This window comes from Tasmannia lanceolata, unplaced genomic scaffold (assembly GCF_043159265.1).
Source record: "Tasmannia lanceolata isolate RefF3 unplaced genomic scaffold, GAP_Taslan_0.1 ptg000016l, whole genome shotgun sequence".
NCBI lineage: Eukaryota > Viridiplantae > Streptophyta > Magnoliopsida > Canellales > Winteraceae > Tasmannia > Tasmannia lanceolata.
In genome coordinates, this window is record NW_027518693.1 from 14,263,631 (window position 1) to 14,282,403 (window position 18,773).

Here is an 18,773-nt window from a genome sequence, read left to right on the forward strand (position 1 = left end):
CTACGTATCCCTGAAGAAATGGGAATCAGATCCGCGTAGTTCGCCCCATTTGGCTTTGTGAAAGACGTGACCGAACCCGAATTAATCAGGCTACCTACGTACCCTTAAAAAGGGATCAGGTCATAACGTAGTTCAAACTACTTTCTTTTCTTTTCTTTTTTTTTTTATATATATAAAAAAAAATGCCCCTAGTTTGGGTTCATCAAAGAAACAAATTGTTTTATAGGCCCAAAGGGTTTGCAAAACGGTTTAAAACATTTAGGCTGCTGACTTAAAGCTCAGGTCGATCAAAGACGGCCTCCTGGTGTACTTAAGCATAATACTTTTTTAACTGATCCAGGTTTGTAGGTTCATTTAATTTTTCTCCATTTTCATTGAGGAGTCTTACGGCTTTTCCAGGCAAGACTTCATCAACGATGTAAGGACCAGACCAGTTTGGCCTGAATTTACCTCGAGGATCAAATACCGGTGCCCTGTAGGACTTTAAAACAAGATCTCCAGGCTTCAGATCTCGAACACGAACTTTCTTATTAAAAGCTCTCTCGATTCGCCTCTGATATCCCTGAATATGGTACAAGGCTCTCAACCTCTTCTCGTCTATCATATGCAGCTCATCATGTCTGGCTCTGGCCCAATCAGACTCTGGCAAGTCAGCTTCCATCATCACTCTCAAAGAGGGAATCCTTACCTCAACGGGGAGGACTGCTTCCATTCCGTACACCAAAGAATATGGAGTTACACCTGTTGAAGATCTGATCGATGTCCGATAAGCCCATAAGGCATATGGAAGCTTATTCGACCAGTCCTTATAAGTCTCAGTCATCTTGCTAATAATGACTTTAACATTCTTATTTGCTGCCTCTACAGCTCCGTTTGTTTGAGGTCTGTAAGGAGATGACTTGTGATGTCTTATTTTAAATTCTTCACATAGGTGTAACACCTCTTTCTTGAAATGCGACCCATTATCTGAAATCAGCTCGTGAGGCACTCCATATCTGCAAATAATGTTGGCACGGATGAACTTCGCAACTGTGTTCGATGTTATGGAAGCATACGAAGCGGCTTCAATCCATTTCGTAAAGTAATCAATTGCGACTAGAATATACTCATGCCCGCTCGAAGATTTCGGATAAACCTTCCCAATTATATCAATTCCCCAGACTGAAAACGGCCATGGAGAAGTCATAGAGTGCAACTCCGAAGGAGGAACATGAATAAGATTTGCATAGATTTGACACTTATGGCATTTCTTCACAAATGCGAAGCAATCTGCTTCCATTGTGGGCCAATAGAATCCAAGCCTCAAAATCTTTCTAGACAACATCTTGCCATTCATATGAGGTCCACAAACTCCCTCATGGGTCTGCTCAATAAGCTCTGCGGCTTTGTCTTCATCAACACAGAGAAGCTGTATGCCATCAAATGACCTTCTGTACAGCTCTTCACCACAAATAACGAAGTTGGCAACCAACTTCTGAAGAGTCTTCCTCTCTTTGCTTGAAGCTTCTGGAGGATGCCCTTTACCAGCAATAAAATTCTTGATATCTATATACCATGGCTTCCCATCTGGACACCTGGCTAAAATCTCTATTGCATTCACATGCGAAGGGGCCCACTGAAGTCTGACAACTAGCGGCTGAACCTCCATTGATATAGAAATGTCTAACATCGAGGCCAAAGTAGCCAAAGCGTCAGCAAAATGATTTCTGGTCCTTGACAAGTGAGTGAACGTAATGCTCTTGAACTTTCTGACCAAAGATTCCAAATAAGTGTTATAAGGGATCAATTTATCTTCTCGAGTTTTCCATTGCCCATTAATCTGGCAAATGATCAAGATAGAATCCCCAAACACATCAATATCTTGAATTTCCAAAGCTAAGGCTGCCTCTAACCCGGCGATGCAAGCTTCATACTCGGCCATATTGTTCGTACATTCAAACTGTAGCTTGATAGAAACAGGAATATACTCTTTCCGAGGGGATATAAGCACAGCTCCTACTCCTTGTCCTCGACTGTTTACAGCTCCATCAAAATACATAAGCCACTTAGTACTTGACGCTTCTTCTTCAATATCCATTATCTCTTCGTCAGGAAATTCTGCCTTCAGAAAAGCATTCTCTTCAACGGGTGCATCAGCCAACTGTTCAGCAACGACACGCCCTTTAATTGATTTCTGAGTGACATAGGTGATGTCAAACTCAGACAATAACAACAACCATCTTGCGGTTCTTCCTGTAAGGGCGGGCTTCTCAAACAAGTATTTTAGCGGATCCATCCGTGAAAGCAAAAAGATCTTGCTCGAAAGCAAATAATGTCTAAGCCGCTGGGTAGCCCAAACTAATGCTAGACATGTCTTTTCCAAAACTGTGTACTTTAACTCGTATTCCAGCATCTTCTTACTGATGTAGTAAATGGGCTTCTCCCGTTTAGACTCTGAATCTTGCTGAGCAAGCATGCAACCCATCGCTGTATCTGTGATAGACAAGTACAACAATAATGGCTGGCCTGGTGTAACTGGCGATAGGACAGGGGGCAAGGATAGACACTGCTTAACCTTTTCAAATGCCTCCTGACATTCTTCATTCCACTTCTTCGAGGAATTCTTTTTCAAAAGCTTGAAAATGGGTTCACACGTCATCGTCAGATGTGATATGAACCGTCTCAGATACTGAACTTTGCCAAGGAAACCTCGGATCTGCCTTTCTGTCTTCGGCGGCTGCATTTCTTGAATTGCCTTAATCTTTTGCGGGTCTACTTCAATCCCTCTTTCACTGACCATAAACCCTAAGAGCTTTCCTGATGTAACACCAAAGACGCACTTACTCGGATTTAGGCGAAGCTGATACTTCCTGATCCGTTCAAAGAACCTTCTCAGGGCAACAGTGTGCTCAGGTCGAGTCTTGCCTTTCACAATCATGTCATCAACATATACCTCGATCTCTTTATGGATCATATCATGTAAAAGAGTTGTAGCAGCCCTCTGATATGTAGCACCTGCATTTTTCAAACCAAACGGCATCACCCTGTAGCAGTATGTACCCCACTGAGTAATGAACGCTGTCTTCATCATGTCCTCGGGCGCCATCTTAATCTGATTGTAGCCTGAGAAACCATCCATAAAGGATAGAAGAGCATGACCAGCTGTATTATCAACCAGGAGATCAATATTGGGAAGAGGAAAGTCATCCTTAGGACTTGCCTTGTTCAGGTCTCGAAAATCGACACACATTCGAACTTTCCCGTCCTTTTTGGGCACCGGTACAATGTTTGCAAGCCATTCTGGGTATTCAACTACTTGAATGAATTTTACCTCCAACAGCTTCTTAACTTCTTCATAAACTTTCAACTCCCATTCAGTTTTGAGTTTTCGGAGCTTTTGCTTCTTTGGCTTAATACCAGGGATTAAGGGTAAGCGATGTTGAACAATTTCTTCACTTAACCCTGGCATGTCATCATATGACCAAGCAAAAACTTCCTTGAACTCTTTAAGTAAGGCGATTAATTCCTTGCGTTCTTCAGGAGATAAAGTTTTACCAATTCGAATCTCCTGAATCAAGGTTTCGTCACCTATATTCACGGTTTCAATTTCCTCTTCGAGTGGTTTTGCTCGGCGATTCTCATCCTGTTGAATCATGTATTTGATTTCAGGAGGAGTGTCGTCGGCATCCTCATCAGAGGGGGAGTCTTGATTGTTATTATTAAGATTATCAAATTCTGAAGCAGAAACAGTAGAAATAAAAGTAGAGACAGGAATGTACTCAGAAGAATTTTTTATTTCATTGAATGCTGAATCAAGTACATGAAATGATGAATCACCCACATCGGGCTTTACAATAGACTCTTGAAACAAATTTACGGACTCAACGAACATATTGACATTTATGTCAATTGACTCTGAACTATGTATGGAAATAATATCTGAATCAACGATAGAGGCAGCATCTGACTTGATCCCTCTGGAAGAAGAGGAATCATCATCGACTTCAGGAGACTCGACATTTATATTACCTGCATCAAAAGAATTATTAGAATAAACAGACTCTGAATCAAACTTAAAGACTGACGGGTACTTATGGACAACTGACTCTTTTGGAGGGACACGACTGTTTAGGAAAGTAACCTGAGGTATGACCTGAAAAGTCCAATTGGTCAATGGTTCTTCTGCCGGGATGATTAAATGGGTAGGGTTCAAAATTGAAATCCTCTGGTCGATCACAGCAATAGTCTGTGAATCTTCAAGAAACAATGAACTCAGAAGGCTCGACTCTACATGCTCTGCCCAATCAGCTTCTGACTCAACTTCTGAAATCTGCAGACCAGTCTGCTTGTCTTCCAACTGCAAATCGAAGAAAATTTCAAAGCCTGGCAACCTTTGCCCTGAACTCTCATCCAGCCAAGTCTCGGCAAAACCACAAAAAGGGACATCAGCACCTTCTTTCCTAAACCGGCCGTTCATCGTCAAACTAATCGGCGCCATTGGTAATTCTAACCCTCTGCGGCGACATTCAGCCCATTTCATCATCAGCAACCTCATTTCTTTAATTTCCTTCTTTGAGGGCTTGTACCCTAGCCCAAACAGACCATTGAAGGATTCGAACTCAGGGAATTCGGTCAAACCCTGATGGTATTTCCCCAGCCCTGCACCTGGCATGTATCCCTGTCGACGAACCATCCGAACGACATTCGAGTTTGTACTGGTCAGGAAACAAATTTCCTCATTCATAGCTTCTTTAAAGGTGATGGTAGCCACCTCTAGTGAAAATCCAGTTAAACTAACATCCTCAGACTTCTCCATTGTCAGGTCCTGAGTAATCAGTCCTACTTCCAGGTCCGGGTCTCCCTTTACGGTTACCACTCCGTTTTTACGAAGAAATTTCAGCTTTTGGTGAAGAGAGGAAGGAACAACCCCGAACTTGTGCAACCAGGGGCGCCCAAGTAACAGCAAAAATGAGGCTTTGATGTCCAAAACCTGGAATTCTATTTCGAAGTCTTCTCCTCCGATTTGTATCTCAGTTACTAGGGTTCCGATCACATCTCGGCGAGTACCATCGTATGCCAGAATACCCTGTTCAGATGGGATGAAATCCGCAGGACCAAATCCAAGAGTTGTTGCAGTACTCAACGGGCATACATTCAGAGCAGAGCCATTATCAACCAACACCTCTGGTACTCTTTTCTTATTGCAAACAACAGTGATTTTCAGAGATTTTGTGTGGTCTCGACCCTCAGAAGGCAAATCATCATCAGTAAAAGACAAGGTCTTAGACACTCTCGTCATGGCAACCAAGCTCACCAATTCATCAGGAGTGGTGTCTACAGAGACTTGTGCCGAGTTGAGTTCTCGAAGAACTAACTTCCTGTGCCTGGACGAAGCCATGAGTAAGCCCCATACAGAAATATTGGCCTGAGTCTTTTTCAGCTGCTTCAGCAAACTCTCTTCTTCTTCATCTGCGCTGACCTTGTTCTGCCTCAGATTCTCTGCATTTCTTGCAACTTCTGCAGGATTTTCTACACATAATTCTTGAGGTTTGAATACACGCCCACCGCGGGTCATGTGACGCATCTCGTCACAATGGTTATCCAACAACAATAACTCATCTTCTTCAAAGTCCTCAGCCCTTAAGACATAAGGAGCTGCCCTTGCATTTCCGACACTGTCAGTCTGAAATACACAAGGCTGGGATGATGATGACTCAGCAACTTCGTCATCAACGAAGGAAATCACATAACGTTCTCTCCTTTCTACTGCCTCCAGCTCCCTATCATCAAACTTCATGACATAGGTTTTTTCTGTTGTAATGGCACAAATGAGGTTTGCTGGATCAAGCAGAGGGTCGTCAGTAAAGATGGCGTTGGTAGTAGGAGGAGGCATGGCATGATGGTTAGGAAGTGGGTTTTGAGTGACGTTTGGTCTCTCCACTGCCAACTCATTTTTGTCAATCATGTTTTGGATGGCATGCTTCAAGGCTAAACAATTCTCAGTCAAATGCCCTGGACCTCTGTGATATTCACAGTACTGATCCGTCTTCCAGAATGTGGGTAAGGGATTGGGTGGAGGTTTGATATCTGGGAGCCGGATCTTCCTGTCTTTCATAAGCCTTTTGAATATTATTATTATCGGATATGGAAGAGGATCAAACTTTCTGTCATATGCAATTCTCCTTGGAGCAGTCTCTGCAGCAACTCTGGCCACAGGCCTGGTATAACTGACAGCATGAATTTCTTTGGACTGGACCATAGGTCTTTTCCCGTCTCGGATTTCAGAAGAAACCTTGGCTCTCAAGCCTTTTGTTATGGCATCTTCTGTCTGAGTACCCGTCTTGATTAAATGGTCAAAGCTCGGGTAATGCTGAGGAGCAAGAAAATGAAAATACGTGGGAGACAAACTCTTCAGAACCAGCTTTATCTGCTCTGATTCAGTCATTTTCTGGCTTAGCTGAGCAGATTTGCGTCTCCAGCGCCTGATAAAGAAAGTGAAGGTCTCTTGAGGACCTTGCTTTAGCTGTTTTAGGTCTCTCTTCGTGACCTCAATACCCTCTTCCATTGAGAATTGCTCTATCAGTTTCTCCGAAATATCTTCCAGGGTTCTCACCTCCTCGGGCTTTAACCTTAGAAACCACTTCTTTGCGATCCCAATCAAAGAAATCGGGAATAATTGGGCCATCTGCTCACGGCTCAGACCATACTGCTGGGACAAAATGATAAACCACCTCATGTGGTTACGCGGACACCCGGTTCCGTCATATTTGTCATAATCAGGAGCTTTGAAGTTGGGCGGTAAAGAAACTGTTGAAGATAGTATTAATTCAGATACGTCAAATTTCTTGGGTCCCTGGACTCTCATCTGCTCCATCTCATGAGCCATCTTGCTGAACTTTTCAGACATTTCCTTCTCAAATTTTTCAAATTTTTCTTTTTCTCTATCAACCTCTGGAGCACAATACTCTGCAGCATACTGATCATCATCTAAATTCACCTCGAAAGACTGGATAACGGGTCTATGCGACTCCGGAGCTGGAACATGAGAAGGCTGAAGTACGGGCCTAGACGTGGAAGTCTTATCACTTATCTGTGTTTTCATGTTTGCCATTTCTTCTTTCATTCCTGCCATGTCTCGGGTGAGGTTTTTCATCATCTCTTGCATGCTCATTAAAAGTTCAGTTGTGTCTGCCATTTGATTTACTTCAAAGGAACCGGAAGACTCTGGTGAAGAAGGTGAGTGTACTGCGGATGGCACAGGAGAATCAAAATGACGAACAAGTCTAGACACTGAAGTAGGTCTAGACCAGGCAGGCTTAGCTTGGGAGTCTTTTTTAGGAGCGATGGTTGCTATCTTTCAGAATCCTGATTGGAAGTTAACAAACTAGATTAATTGATTGACAAATGAAATAAAAGAGTTTGTACCAATAGAGACAAAAGTAAAAACAAACATCCTTTGTATTGATTATACTGGCGGCAATCGGTTACAATGTAAAAATGCTGAAAACCCTGAATCATTGACTGTAAAAAAATTCTTTGAACAAATGAAAACAATAAAATGACAATCTTGATCCAAAGATCCTCATGGTTCATTAATTCGAGCTCTTCGGTTTGCAGGCTCCCCAAATTCTCTTCCCTTTCGAAGTTTAGACATGAAAATAGATCTCCTCTCCGTGATTTTGTTTCTCCAGGCAGCTACTATGGATGCAATGAGATCAGGAGTAAGGTCTTCACAACAAGGTGGTGTGATAACCTTAGGAGGACACAAGATTCCAATAATCTGAGAAGGGAAACACAAAGGTGCATAGAAAGATGATTTTTCTAAACCCATAAGATGGACAAATGAGTATGGGCAAGTACTGGTAACAATTTGTGGACATGATTGACTCACCCAACGAATTTGGCTTTCCTTTATGGTCTGCAACCAATGGTGCCATTCTTTAAGCTGAGATTGCTTAATCTTGGTCTTCCAGGAATGAAGACTTTTAAGGGTGTACTCAATGCGGTTCTGTGGCTGAAGGATAGTGAGTTTCTCACATAGCCACACATATAACAGCTTGGCACAGCCGAAAAAGTTATCCTGTACCTTTTTACTAGCAATAACGTCTAAGCCATAAAAGGTTTCAGCTAGCATTGTAGGGACAGGATTTCTCCCCTCATTTATCTGATCTACAATTGTTAACAAGGTGAAAGGAGCAGCACTAGAATCTCTACGAAGAACATGACGTGCAAAGACAGCAAAGACTAAGGCATTACGTCGACACTTCTGAAAACGGGAGTCAGTAGGATCGACGTTTTGAGAAAACAGTTCAATGAGGGTTTGAAATTGCACATTTTTCTCAGTTAAGCAAGGCAGAGTTTTCACGATCTTATTTTCAAAAAGTTTGTAAAAAAGATCATGAGGGGAGTCTGTGCTTGAAGGTCGGATCCAGAGTCCCTCGGGAGGAAGCTTTAACAAGGCACACCAGTCCTCAAATATAGGACAGAGTTGAAAAGACCCGAATCGGAAAACATGGAAAACAGGATCCCAACATTTAGCAGCTGCTTGAAGAAACTTCCAATTTATGCCACGACTATTCAGATGAGTAAATGAACCGATGAAACGCTCAGTGATACTCCATTCTTCACACCTTAGCGGAAAAGATTTAATAGTCTCGGCTATCCACTTGTCTAACAGATTGTTCGCCATGATCAGACCTGACACTCAGATAGAACAAGATGATAAGGAAGGGAAGATAACCTTTAAGTGATCAATAGGAATAAGCTTGACAATCTGGGACATGGAATTTTTTTCATCAAAGATGAGTGATCACACATCTTTGATCAAACCCTATAATCAACAGATCAAGGACTAAACCTGGCCAAGATAATGGCGACCAAAAAGCCACTGACTAGACTTAGATCTGAATAACGGAATGGATATAACTGATTGAATTAAATAAAGAATCTCTGACTAAGAGGAGAACCATAATATACATAATCAGTATATATATAGGTATATACACATACACACAAATCCTAACCAGGGGCACCAGCCCTAAATCTAATCTAGCGGAGTCGAGAAAATCTCGACTCAAGACAGACTGATGAGTGTGCTAGGACCGTGTTGTAGCCACGCAAGGTGAGCTACTCTAGTCTACAGATGGGACAAAGCTCCTAACTCTAGGCTCCACATGTGTAAGCAACACATGTTCGACCCTATATGAATGCAATCTCGAAACGGGTACTTCCTAGTTGGGCTTTACTAGGTTAGTAAGTATATATAATATATATAAAACAAAGTAGGGCTCCAGACTCAATCTATCGGGTACTATGCGTATGAAACATACTTAACATGTATAACACAAGTACGCCCCATGTTATACATAGTATGTTTCATTGCTCATCGGCTGCTGTAGACAAAAGTACGCCCAATGTCTACGGCTGCAGCACCGGCGCATAGCTTGGAAATAGATTCAACAGTACCATCAGGGTAAAGATATCCCAGTCGGGCACGCATTGAATCTATCCCGTGGAACCAAGAAGGAAAAACAATGAAAGAAATAACAATTATGATAATGCATGATGTGTAGTGTGTGAATCCCTCATTTTAATTACGCGCCTATCTGGTGCCCCTGGATTCTAACGATAAAGTTCCCATTTAAAATGATTTTAGCTCAAATTTCTTCAAAGTTAGTAAAAATGGCATTTTTATAGAGTTAGGCAATGTTTCAAAAAAAACTCCCCAGCAGAGTCGCCAGCCTGTGGACCCCGATCCGAGAGAAGAAATGAGAAGGTGAGGGAACAGGCCCCCTACACCATCCTCTGGATCATCCACGTGAATGAGAGCTCTGCCAAGGAACTCTCAAAACGGATGCCACCCTCATAGCATATCACGAGTGGCGATATAAAAAGAAAGAGATATGTCTTGATCCGGAACCGAAGTTCAAAATCGAGACATACCTAAAATAAACTCAGAGTCGCCATCCATGGACATGCCATGGAACCCTAAAATCAAATCCTCTGTGCAATGGATAACCAGAAATATATATGGGTTCGTGCCTGGTTACGAATGGAGAAGGTCTGAGAGCACCCCCAATTCGTCCGAGTGCAAGCACTTGGTCTCTTATGCCATTTTCATTAACTCTAAAGAAGTTGGGTAAAAATCATGTGAAATGGGAACAATCCTCAGGAATCGTCTACCTAAGCATGCATTTCCTGAGAATGAAGAAATAAACACATAAAATGAAATGAAAAATGTGTCACCTAAGCAAAGCTAGGTTATGAGTGACATGCCTAATGGGTGTCTAAGTTTCTGGTGGACACACACATGCAAGCTACAACCAAAGGTATAGTATCAGTACAAGAAAGTAAGAAAACACATCAAAACATGAGATACAAATCTATGCTATATATGACAGGACAAGTCCTAACTCTAATGCAGGACTGGACTCGGACCAGAATGGCCATCCATCCTAGCTGCGCTACGTATCCCGGCCTCGGGAAGAATCGGAGCCCACGTAGTTCGATGCCCTATTCTAAGCTAGGATGCCTAAGACACCTAGACCTTTATCCTAGACTCGATCTAAAAGACCGGACTAGTTATTAAAGTTTCTTACACAATTATTTAAATTCCGGTAAATTGTGAATTTTAGGACACCCTATATGCCCTAACTAAATGTAGGTTAGCCCTGGGCTAATGCAGGTGGTTCCTACAACCTATGTGTAACTAGGCCGTGCATCCTAAGGAAAACTATGGGCTGACTATATGCCTAATCTAGCCATCGGTTCGACTAGATGTCTGACCGATCGACTCGAGGCCTCCTAACTCTAGAGACACTCACACGACAAGACATACCATATCAATACAAATCAAGACAAACTCTTAACTCTAGAACACAACCTAAACAGCTAGGACATACTCCTAACTCTAGAGGAAGATCTTTTTGAAAATGGTTTGAATATTTTTGTAATTTTTAAAGATTAAAAATGTTTATTTTTTAAGGTTTGGCTGGACTTAGGATGTGGATCCCGAGCTGCACTACGTACCCTGTTGAAAGGGATCAAGCCAACGTAGTTCGGAACGAACTTTCAAACTACGCTTATAAAAGAAACACTCAACACTTTAGATTTATTTTTTTTTTTTTAGTTTTTTTATATTTTCAAATGTTTTTGATAGTTTTAAAGTTTTCAAATGTTTTTGAGTTTTAAATTTCTAATGTTTTTGGATTTTAAAGCTTTTCCAATGCTCTAAACCTTTAAATGTTTTCAATCTTAAAGGGAACACGCGAGAACAACCACAAACTAGGGCAAAGCCCTAAAACCAAAAGGGGAAACCCCGAACAAGCAACTAACGCCTCAAAGAGACGATCCACAACAAGAAACTGGCGTCTCAAAGAGACAAACCACAACAAGAAAGATAGCGTCCCAAGAAGAGAGAAAAACGATCCAAGATCCTAAGCAAGCAAAGCTCTAATAAGACTGAGTTAGCCTCTAATCAAAGCGAAGTAATCAACAACTCTAAAGGAGAAACTCCGAACTAACAACACTAAAGAGGGAGAATAAATGAGTCAGAGACTCTCTAATAACACTATCGAGTCAAAGACTCACTCTAAAAGAGGAGGCTACTCTAACATGAGGCTAAGTAAGCCTCCTAAAGGGGAAACTGTCTACATGAGACAAGGCTTGTCTCCGAGACACAAATGACGTAAAAAAGAATAAGAGACCCTGCGCATATTTGGCAAAGGTAAAACACCCAGCCGGGCCGGACAGCTACCTAGCCCTAGGGTGCAACAAATGTGCAACCAGATACCCATATAGGATAGGGGTATGAAGCCAAGCCGAGTAGGGTGTTCTCCCAAAACCAAACGACGCACAAAGAGGAGGTTTAGCAAGAGAAAGAGACTGGGCAAGTCTCCTATACACAGAGGTAGGATAGAGAAAAAAAGCTAGCAAGACTAGGCAAGTCTCCTATATACAAATGAGGGGTATGCTACTTGGACTGAGCAAGTCCCCTAAGGATGGGCTTGGGCTAGCACCTTCATCGCCCAAATATAAGCATTAAAATTGATATAGGCTCCAAACAATTTTTAAAAAAAAGAAAAGGTGAAATTTCCACCCAATATGTAATTCTCTTCAAAAAATGGTCAAAATGCCAAACAAATCATGGGAATGATTCAATATGTGATTTCTGACTTGCTAGCATGCTCATCATATCCCAATACAAGCATTAGAACTATATAGGCTCAAAACAATCTAAAAAAAATGAAATCTCCATTCAACATGTAATTTTCAACAAAAATTGTAAAAAATGCCAAACAAATCATGAGAATGATTCAATATATAATTTAAAACTTGCTACCAAGCTCAAACATCCAAAACAATTATTAAAATTGAATTGAGCTCAAGTTATCCATGATTTTCAAGAAATAGCACAATTATGACATATAATGTGAAAAATGCAACTTTGCACTTACTTTTGGACCCCTCAAACATCAAAACCATAAAAAATACTACTAATCAAAATTGTAGATCTCATCATAAGAAACATTCTCTCAGTTGACCACTTTGTTTGGATCTGGCCAGAAGTGGTCGGAAAATGGCTTCTTCCGATCCATCGCCATTAAAGGACATATTAGTGTTTTAACTGAAAGTTCGGGCTCAGTTTTGACTCTTAAAACATTGCTTCTGGAAAAATTCACTCAAGGACAAAGTATTAGAAAATCTCTTGAATAACATTTTTTCTTTGTATGGCTTCGGACGAAACAGACCTGGAGTAGTCTAAAAATGGCCAACAAGCTGCTGTTGTAGAAATGACATTGTTTTCAGAAAAACTGAAGCTTGCAAGTCGTTTTTGACATATTAAAAAGCATTTATGGAAAACTTTGATCAATAAGGAAGTTTTAGGAAATACTATAACGAACACTTTTCCAGTTCACAGTTTTGAACAATTCTAAGCAGTAGCAGTCCAAAAGTTTCACGACACAGTAATTTCTAATACACAACAAAAACATCAATTAAAGGACATATTAGTGTTTTAACTGAAAGTTCGGGCTCCGTTTTGACACTTAAAACATTGATTCTGGAAAACTTCACACAAGGACAAAGTATTAGAAAATCTCTTGAATAACATTTTTTCTTTGTATGGCTTCGGGCGAAACAGACCTGGAATAGCCTAAAAATGGCCAACAAGCTGCTGTTGCAGAAATGACATTGTTTTTAGAAAAACTGAAGCTTGCAAGTCGTTTTTGACATGTTAAAAAGCATTTATGGAAAAATTTGATCAATAAGAAAGTTTTAGGAAATACTATAACGAACACTTTTCCAGTTCACAGTTTTGAACAATTCTAAGCAGTAGCAGTCCAAAAGTTTCACGACACAGTAATTTCTAATACACTTAACAAAAACATCATTATGGACTGAAAATTTTAAACGGGCATAACTCTCTCGTCTTTTGGCCAAATTTGGGCTGCCATATGTCGAATTGACCGGTTTGACGAGATCTACAAGATTGAGATGTTTAATTTTGAAAATTTTGAGCATTTGAGGTCGAAAAATAAAATAAAAAAAAATAAAAATAAAAAATCAGAACTAAGGATCACTATACCTAGGAAACACACATACACATTCAGAGACACATACATCTATTTGTAGACATGCGCATATATATCTGCAAATAAGTACATATCCATATACATCCATTGTATTGACATACCTGATGTAGATAATTCCCTGAGTTCCAGTAGAGCCAAATGAAGGAACTGTAATTGTGCTATTGACGGAAAGATGGTTGGGATTCGACCAGAGTTGTCGAAGTCCACCCGATTGCCGGAGATCGGTGGGATGATCGGCGATGGAGGAGAAAGTGAAGGTGGAGGGAGGAGATGGGATTGAAGTAGAAGATGGTGGTAGGAGAAGAAAATCTCCAAACCCTCTCCCTCTCTCTGTGTTTCTCTCTCTCTCTCTCTCTCTCTCTCTCTTTTTCTCTCTTTTCTTTCTTTCTGTTTCTCTCTTTTTTTCTTTCTTTCTTTCCTCTTCTTTTTTTTCTTTTTTCCTTTTCTTTTTCTCTCCTCAAACACCTCTCTACACTCTTCTTTTATAGTTGAAAATCTCAGATCTAGATCTGAGATTTTCTCCCAAAATCTCAGATCCAGATCTGAGATTCTCAAAATATCAGATCCAGATCTGAGATTCTCAAAATCTCAGATCCAGATCTGAGTTTTCCCAAAATCTCAGATCCAGATCTGAGATTCCCAAAATATCAGATCTAGATCTGAGATTCTCAAAATCTCAGATCCAGATCTGAGATTCTTAAAATCTCGGATCTAGATCTGAGACTCCCAAAATCTCAGATAAAAAAAAAAAAAAAAAAAAAAAAAAAAAAAAAAAAAAAAAAAAAAAAAAAAAAAAAAAAACGAAAATGATAATAATAATAATAATAATAATAAATGATATATATGCCTCCCTTTTCCATGGACAACCACCTTTAAGATGATTCACCCCCCTTTTTAGATTACACTATGTAGATTACACTATGCTTCCTACATTGCTCGTCTTATTTGACAAATCGGCTTGGATTTTGATGAAATTTGGCGGGGGCCTTGGTGAGACCCTACCCTAATTCGCAATGTAATTTGAGATCTTAGCTTAGTGATTGGATGGGGTTTTGCTTGAACACCGCAAGCTTGGGTCTGGTCAAAATGGGGTGTCTACAGAGATCTATGATCTCGGTGGTCGGATCATCGGCGTAGCAGGTCTTCCTCCCCTTGGTTGTACGCCGGTCCAAAGAATTTTAAATTTCAAGACTCCGGCCGACAAAACATGTGTCGATAATCAGAACATGGATGCCCTAAATTATAATTCCAAGCTTAAGAAGTTGTTGCCTAAGTTACAGGCATCACTTCCTGGTAGCAAAATATTCTATGGAAATTTGTACGACCCTTTAATGGATATTATAATCCATCCACAAAAATATGGTAAGAATAAGATTCTGTATTTTTTTTTATAGATATATACAATGGGATAGACAAGTAATTCTTCTGAGTTAAATCTGATTTTTCTTATTTGAATTTTGTTGTGCAGGATTTGAACAGACGATGAGAGGGTGTTGTGCTACAGGGTCGGTAGAAATGGGACCATTTTGCACTCCACTCAGCCCAACTTGTCCAGATGCTTCGAAGTTTGTGTTTTGGGATTCCATTCATCCTACTCAATCAACATACCAAGTAATTGCCAAGTCCATAATAGAGACCATTGACTCAATTGTCTAACACGGTCATGTGAAAGTCCAATAATACACCATTGCTTTGTGTATCTGCAAAAGACAATAATTCATGCTCATTCTATTTAGTAACAGTTATATGAGACTAATATTCACACTACCATATTTCGTTAATGCCACTGCTCACTATTTTAAACATTGATTTAAGGAGAAATTATATGATAATGAGAAAATGATGATTTCCTTCTGAAAGAGAATGCATGTGGCCTGTGATGTATGTTGTCTCGGGCTATATATATTGACGAAGAGCATTGATAACATGATATTTTTACGGTGGACAAACCATGTAAGTAAGTGGCCCCCAATGTAAGTAGGTTGAACCCTGAAAATCTTCAACGTAATATGATCCTAACCGTACAAATTGTAGATGTTTAAAACGGACAGCATGATATAGGAGCCTTCATAGATCAGAGGGTTAAATGCTTAAATTCATCCAACGGAACAGATTTTGAGTCATGGTATATCTACTTAGAAGTAAAATAAATGAATGGTTTAGTTTTGATCACTCAATTTTGTGTGTCTGATTTTATATTTCTGTTGAACGTTAGATATGCTTCTCAAAAAACACAAATGGCCGGAAGAATCATATGGATCCAACTCTAAATGGGTGGTAAATAAACATATTGTAGTTTTTCTTGTGGGACATAGACACGACTAGGGCTGCAACAGGGTCTGGTTTTTCAAAACCCTAGCCCAACCCTGGATCCCATTATCTTGGCCTTGACGCGCCCTGACCCTGAGTCAAGGCCGAAAAACCTCAACTCATTGCCCGCCCTACAGGGCTCAGCCAGCCCTGGCCCGCCCTGATTGGGCCGGGCTCAGGGCGGGTCAGGGCTGACAAAGCCAAACTTGCTCCCATAGACACGACCCTTATTTATTTTTATTTTTTTTAAAATGGTAAAAATTTATTAAAAAAAAACACACAGGACCATTGCAATGATGAGGCTGAAAATACAAAGCATGAAGAACAACGGAACAACAACAGAGGTTCCTCGAGGAAGAAAATAAAAAAACTCTAGCGCCGTTCTAGTCACTCCTGCTCGAGCGAGGCCATCCGCCTCTCCATCCGCCAACCTTCTAATATGATGAGATTGACCCAAATGACCTTCAATCTTGTTGATAAAATCCGTTGGACAAAACAATCCGATCGTGCACAAATTAAATAGAAAAGTAAAATAAACAAATCAAGCCACAAGATGAACACCAAGATATTACGTGGTTCGGCCAAACCTACTCCACAGGCGAGAAACACGATCTTCCACTATGAGAAAAAAACAAAATACAAGGATTACAATGGATTAACCACAAACCGGCAACCTTTTCCTTGCTTCTCAAACCCAAGATCGTACGCAAGAGAAATCCGAGAAAACCCGAAAGAAAACCCAAGAGGAACCCAAGAAGAAACCCTTTTCTCCCTTATTCTTATCTCTCTTTTTCTGTGTGTCGCTCTCTCTCCCTTAGGGTAGTCGTCACACCCCAAGCCTCTCGCTAGTCCTCTCTTGCCGTCATTCTACAAGAGAAAACCCACTCTTTTTTTTTTCCTTTCGGTATTTAGGTTTCCTCCAAAACCTAAAAAGGTAGCTTTCCTTTTTGCCTATTGCCTTCCCACCCAAGCAACTGATCGTGGGTGGGAAATAAGGCAAGTTTCCCAACAAATCCAATCCAAGATCTCATAAAAAAACTTTGCGAATCTCCAAGGGCATGGGGATCTGCCTTCCAACTATCTTATAACATTTGGGGAATCACCCTCCTCTATAAGATTGCCCGTATATCTTTCCGACAAAAACCTAATTCCTTGGAGAATTGCCCTCACTTCTGCTTCGTTAGATTCTGCAGTTCCTATTAGGCATGAGAAAGCTCACTCTGTGATTCTTTTCTCGTCTCTAAGAAACCCTCTTATACACGAAGGGCTTCAGATTTCCCAAGCTCGAGCCATCAAAATTTAACTTCAACCACCCAGGGTTCCGACGTCTGAGGGGCATCTAGGAGCGACAATGGCTTCCTCGTCCCTACTAGAACAAATCACCTTCCAACATCTTTTGATATCCGATGCCGAATAGAAATAGAAGTCAGGGAGAATTTTAGCCCAAGCAAAGGCTAGAGTGATGATCTCGCTTGTGTTGGAGTTTGGAGATGAAGAGAGGAATCCATACTTTACCTTTTAACACTTAGCGAGTATTCTGCCAACGCTGATATAGATACCGTTTTTGATGGGATCTCCAGGCTTCCAGGCATCACTACAAGAAACTATGTTTTACTGACCGCCGGCGCTTAAGAAACAAACTCCAGCAGATGATATCTTTTTACCAGCGGTCAGGGAAAACAGCCAGTATATGTTCAACGATGTATCAACTCGGTAGGTGATCCACGATCCATATTTAACCGGCATTTTTTAGAAAATCGCCACTAAAAATCCTCTTTTACTGGCGTTCTTTAAAAAAAAAAAAAAACAGCAATGACTTGTAAATTGCATTGCCGGCTGTCTATTTATGACCGTGGGTAAAACTTTCTTTTAAACACAAAAAAAATCCTGTCTCTCATTTCCTTTTCCACTTTTCTCGCCCCAAATTTCATTACCCCTCTCCCATCTTGCCATCTTTTCCCTTTTCCTTAGCTAGCGTCCATCCCAGAAGCATGGGCATTTCGCGGATGGGCTGTTGCATGGGAGAGCAGCCACACCAGCTCACTTTTCAGCAGATTTTGTGTTCATTCATGATGGGGCTGCTCTCACATGCAACAGCCTATCCGCGGAATGCCTATGCCTTCTGGGATGGATGCTAGCAAATCCCTAATACTAATTACCCTTCATATTTTTCACTCAATTGCAGTCAAAAGTAGAGGTATATTTTTGTTAATAACACTTAACACAGGTGGAATACAGACAGATGATGTGGGTCCCTAAGTCCCTTGAGTGTTTCAAGCGAGACACGGTGACATCCGTTATTTAATTAACTGGGACATGGACATTGTCAAAAAATCGTGCTCCCTCCTCTTTGTTGCATGGTGGGTCCCATCAGTTGAATTATAGAGCAGGCCTTGACATGGTGGGACCCATCGTATGAATAAGATGACCCATCAGATTGGAGAAATCTTTGTTGCATGGCAGGGCCTATCTCTTGTCTAATACTCCGTTAACTCCCACAATTGATTTAAGGGCTGAGATCATCTTATTATATGGGACCATCAATTACCGTTGGTGATTTTTATCTGAGCGTGTGGGCGTCGAATTACGATGAAGACGATTGAAGACCATTGATCAACGTGGGTCCCGTTAGACATTGGACGGACATTAGGGTTCTTGGTATTTTTTGTTAATTTTTTTTGGGATGCTTTTCATTATCTCTAAATCTTTACATTTAATTTTGGTTACTGATGATATTGGCATTAGTATGCTTTATTAAACTTAGCTTGTCTCTGAGAGCTTTCTGGGTACTGTATTACTATTAACCCTTGACAACCATTGACAGTATTATATAAGAACTGTATTAACCTTTGACAACTTTTGGCAGTATTTAAATAATAAAAGACAAGCTGA

The 18,773-nt window shown here is 40.7% G+C and overlaps 1 protein-coding gene across 2 annotated transcripts; it reads right to left on the reverse strand.

Annotated features, from left to right (window-relative positions):
* Positions 1 to 3,568: 3,568 nt before the first annotated feature.
* LOC143849141 (uncharacterized) lies at positions 3,569 to 14,199 on the reverse strand. 2 transcript variants are annotated; one of them, XM_077358196.1, is made up of 3 exons: positions 13,673 to 14,199; positions 4,133 to 7,344; positions 3,569 to 4,008 (listed from the first exon to the last, which is right to left on the reverse strand). In XM_077358196.1, exons 2-3 carry the CDS (start codon positions 7,172 to 7,174, stop codon positions 4,000 to 4,002), a joined length of 3,051 nt encoding a protein of 1,016 aa, XP_077214311.1. In that variant the 5' UTR covers positions 7,175 to 7,344; positions 13,673 to 14,199; the 3' UTR covers positions 3,569 to 3,999. The 2 variants fall into 2 exon arrangements, with proteins under 2 accessions (XP_077214311.1, XP_077214310.1); XM_077358195.1 differs by having other exon boundaries at positions 4,121 to 7,344.
* Between the last annotated feature and the right edge of the window lie 4,574 nt (positions 14,200 to 18,773).

Coding starts and splice junctions, on each gene's coding strand:
- LOC143849141 (XM_077358195.1), bottom strand. CDS start 7,174: ATGGCAGACACAACTGAACTTTTAATGAGCATGCAAGAGATGATGAAA.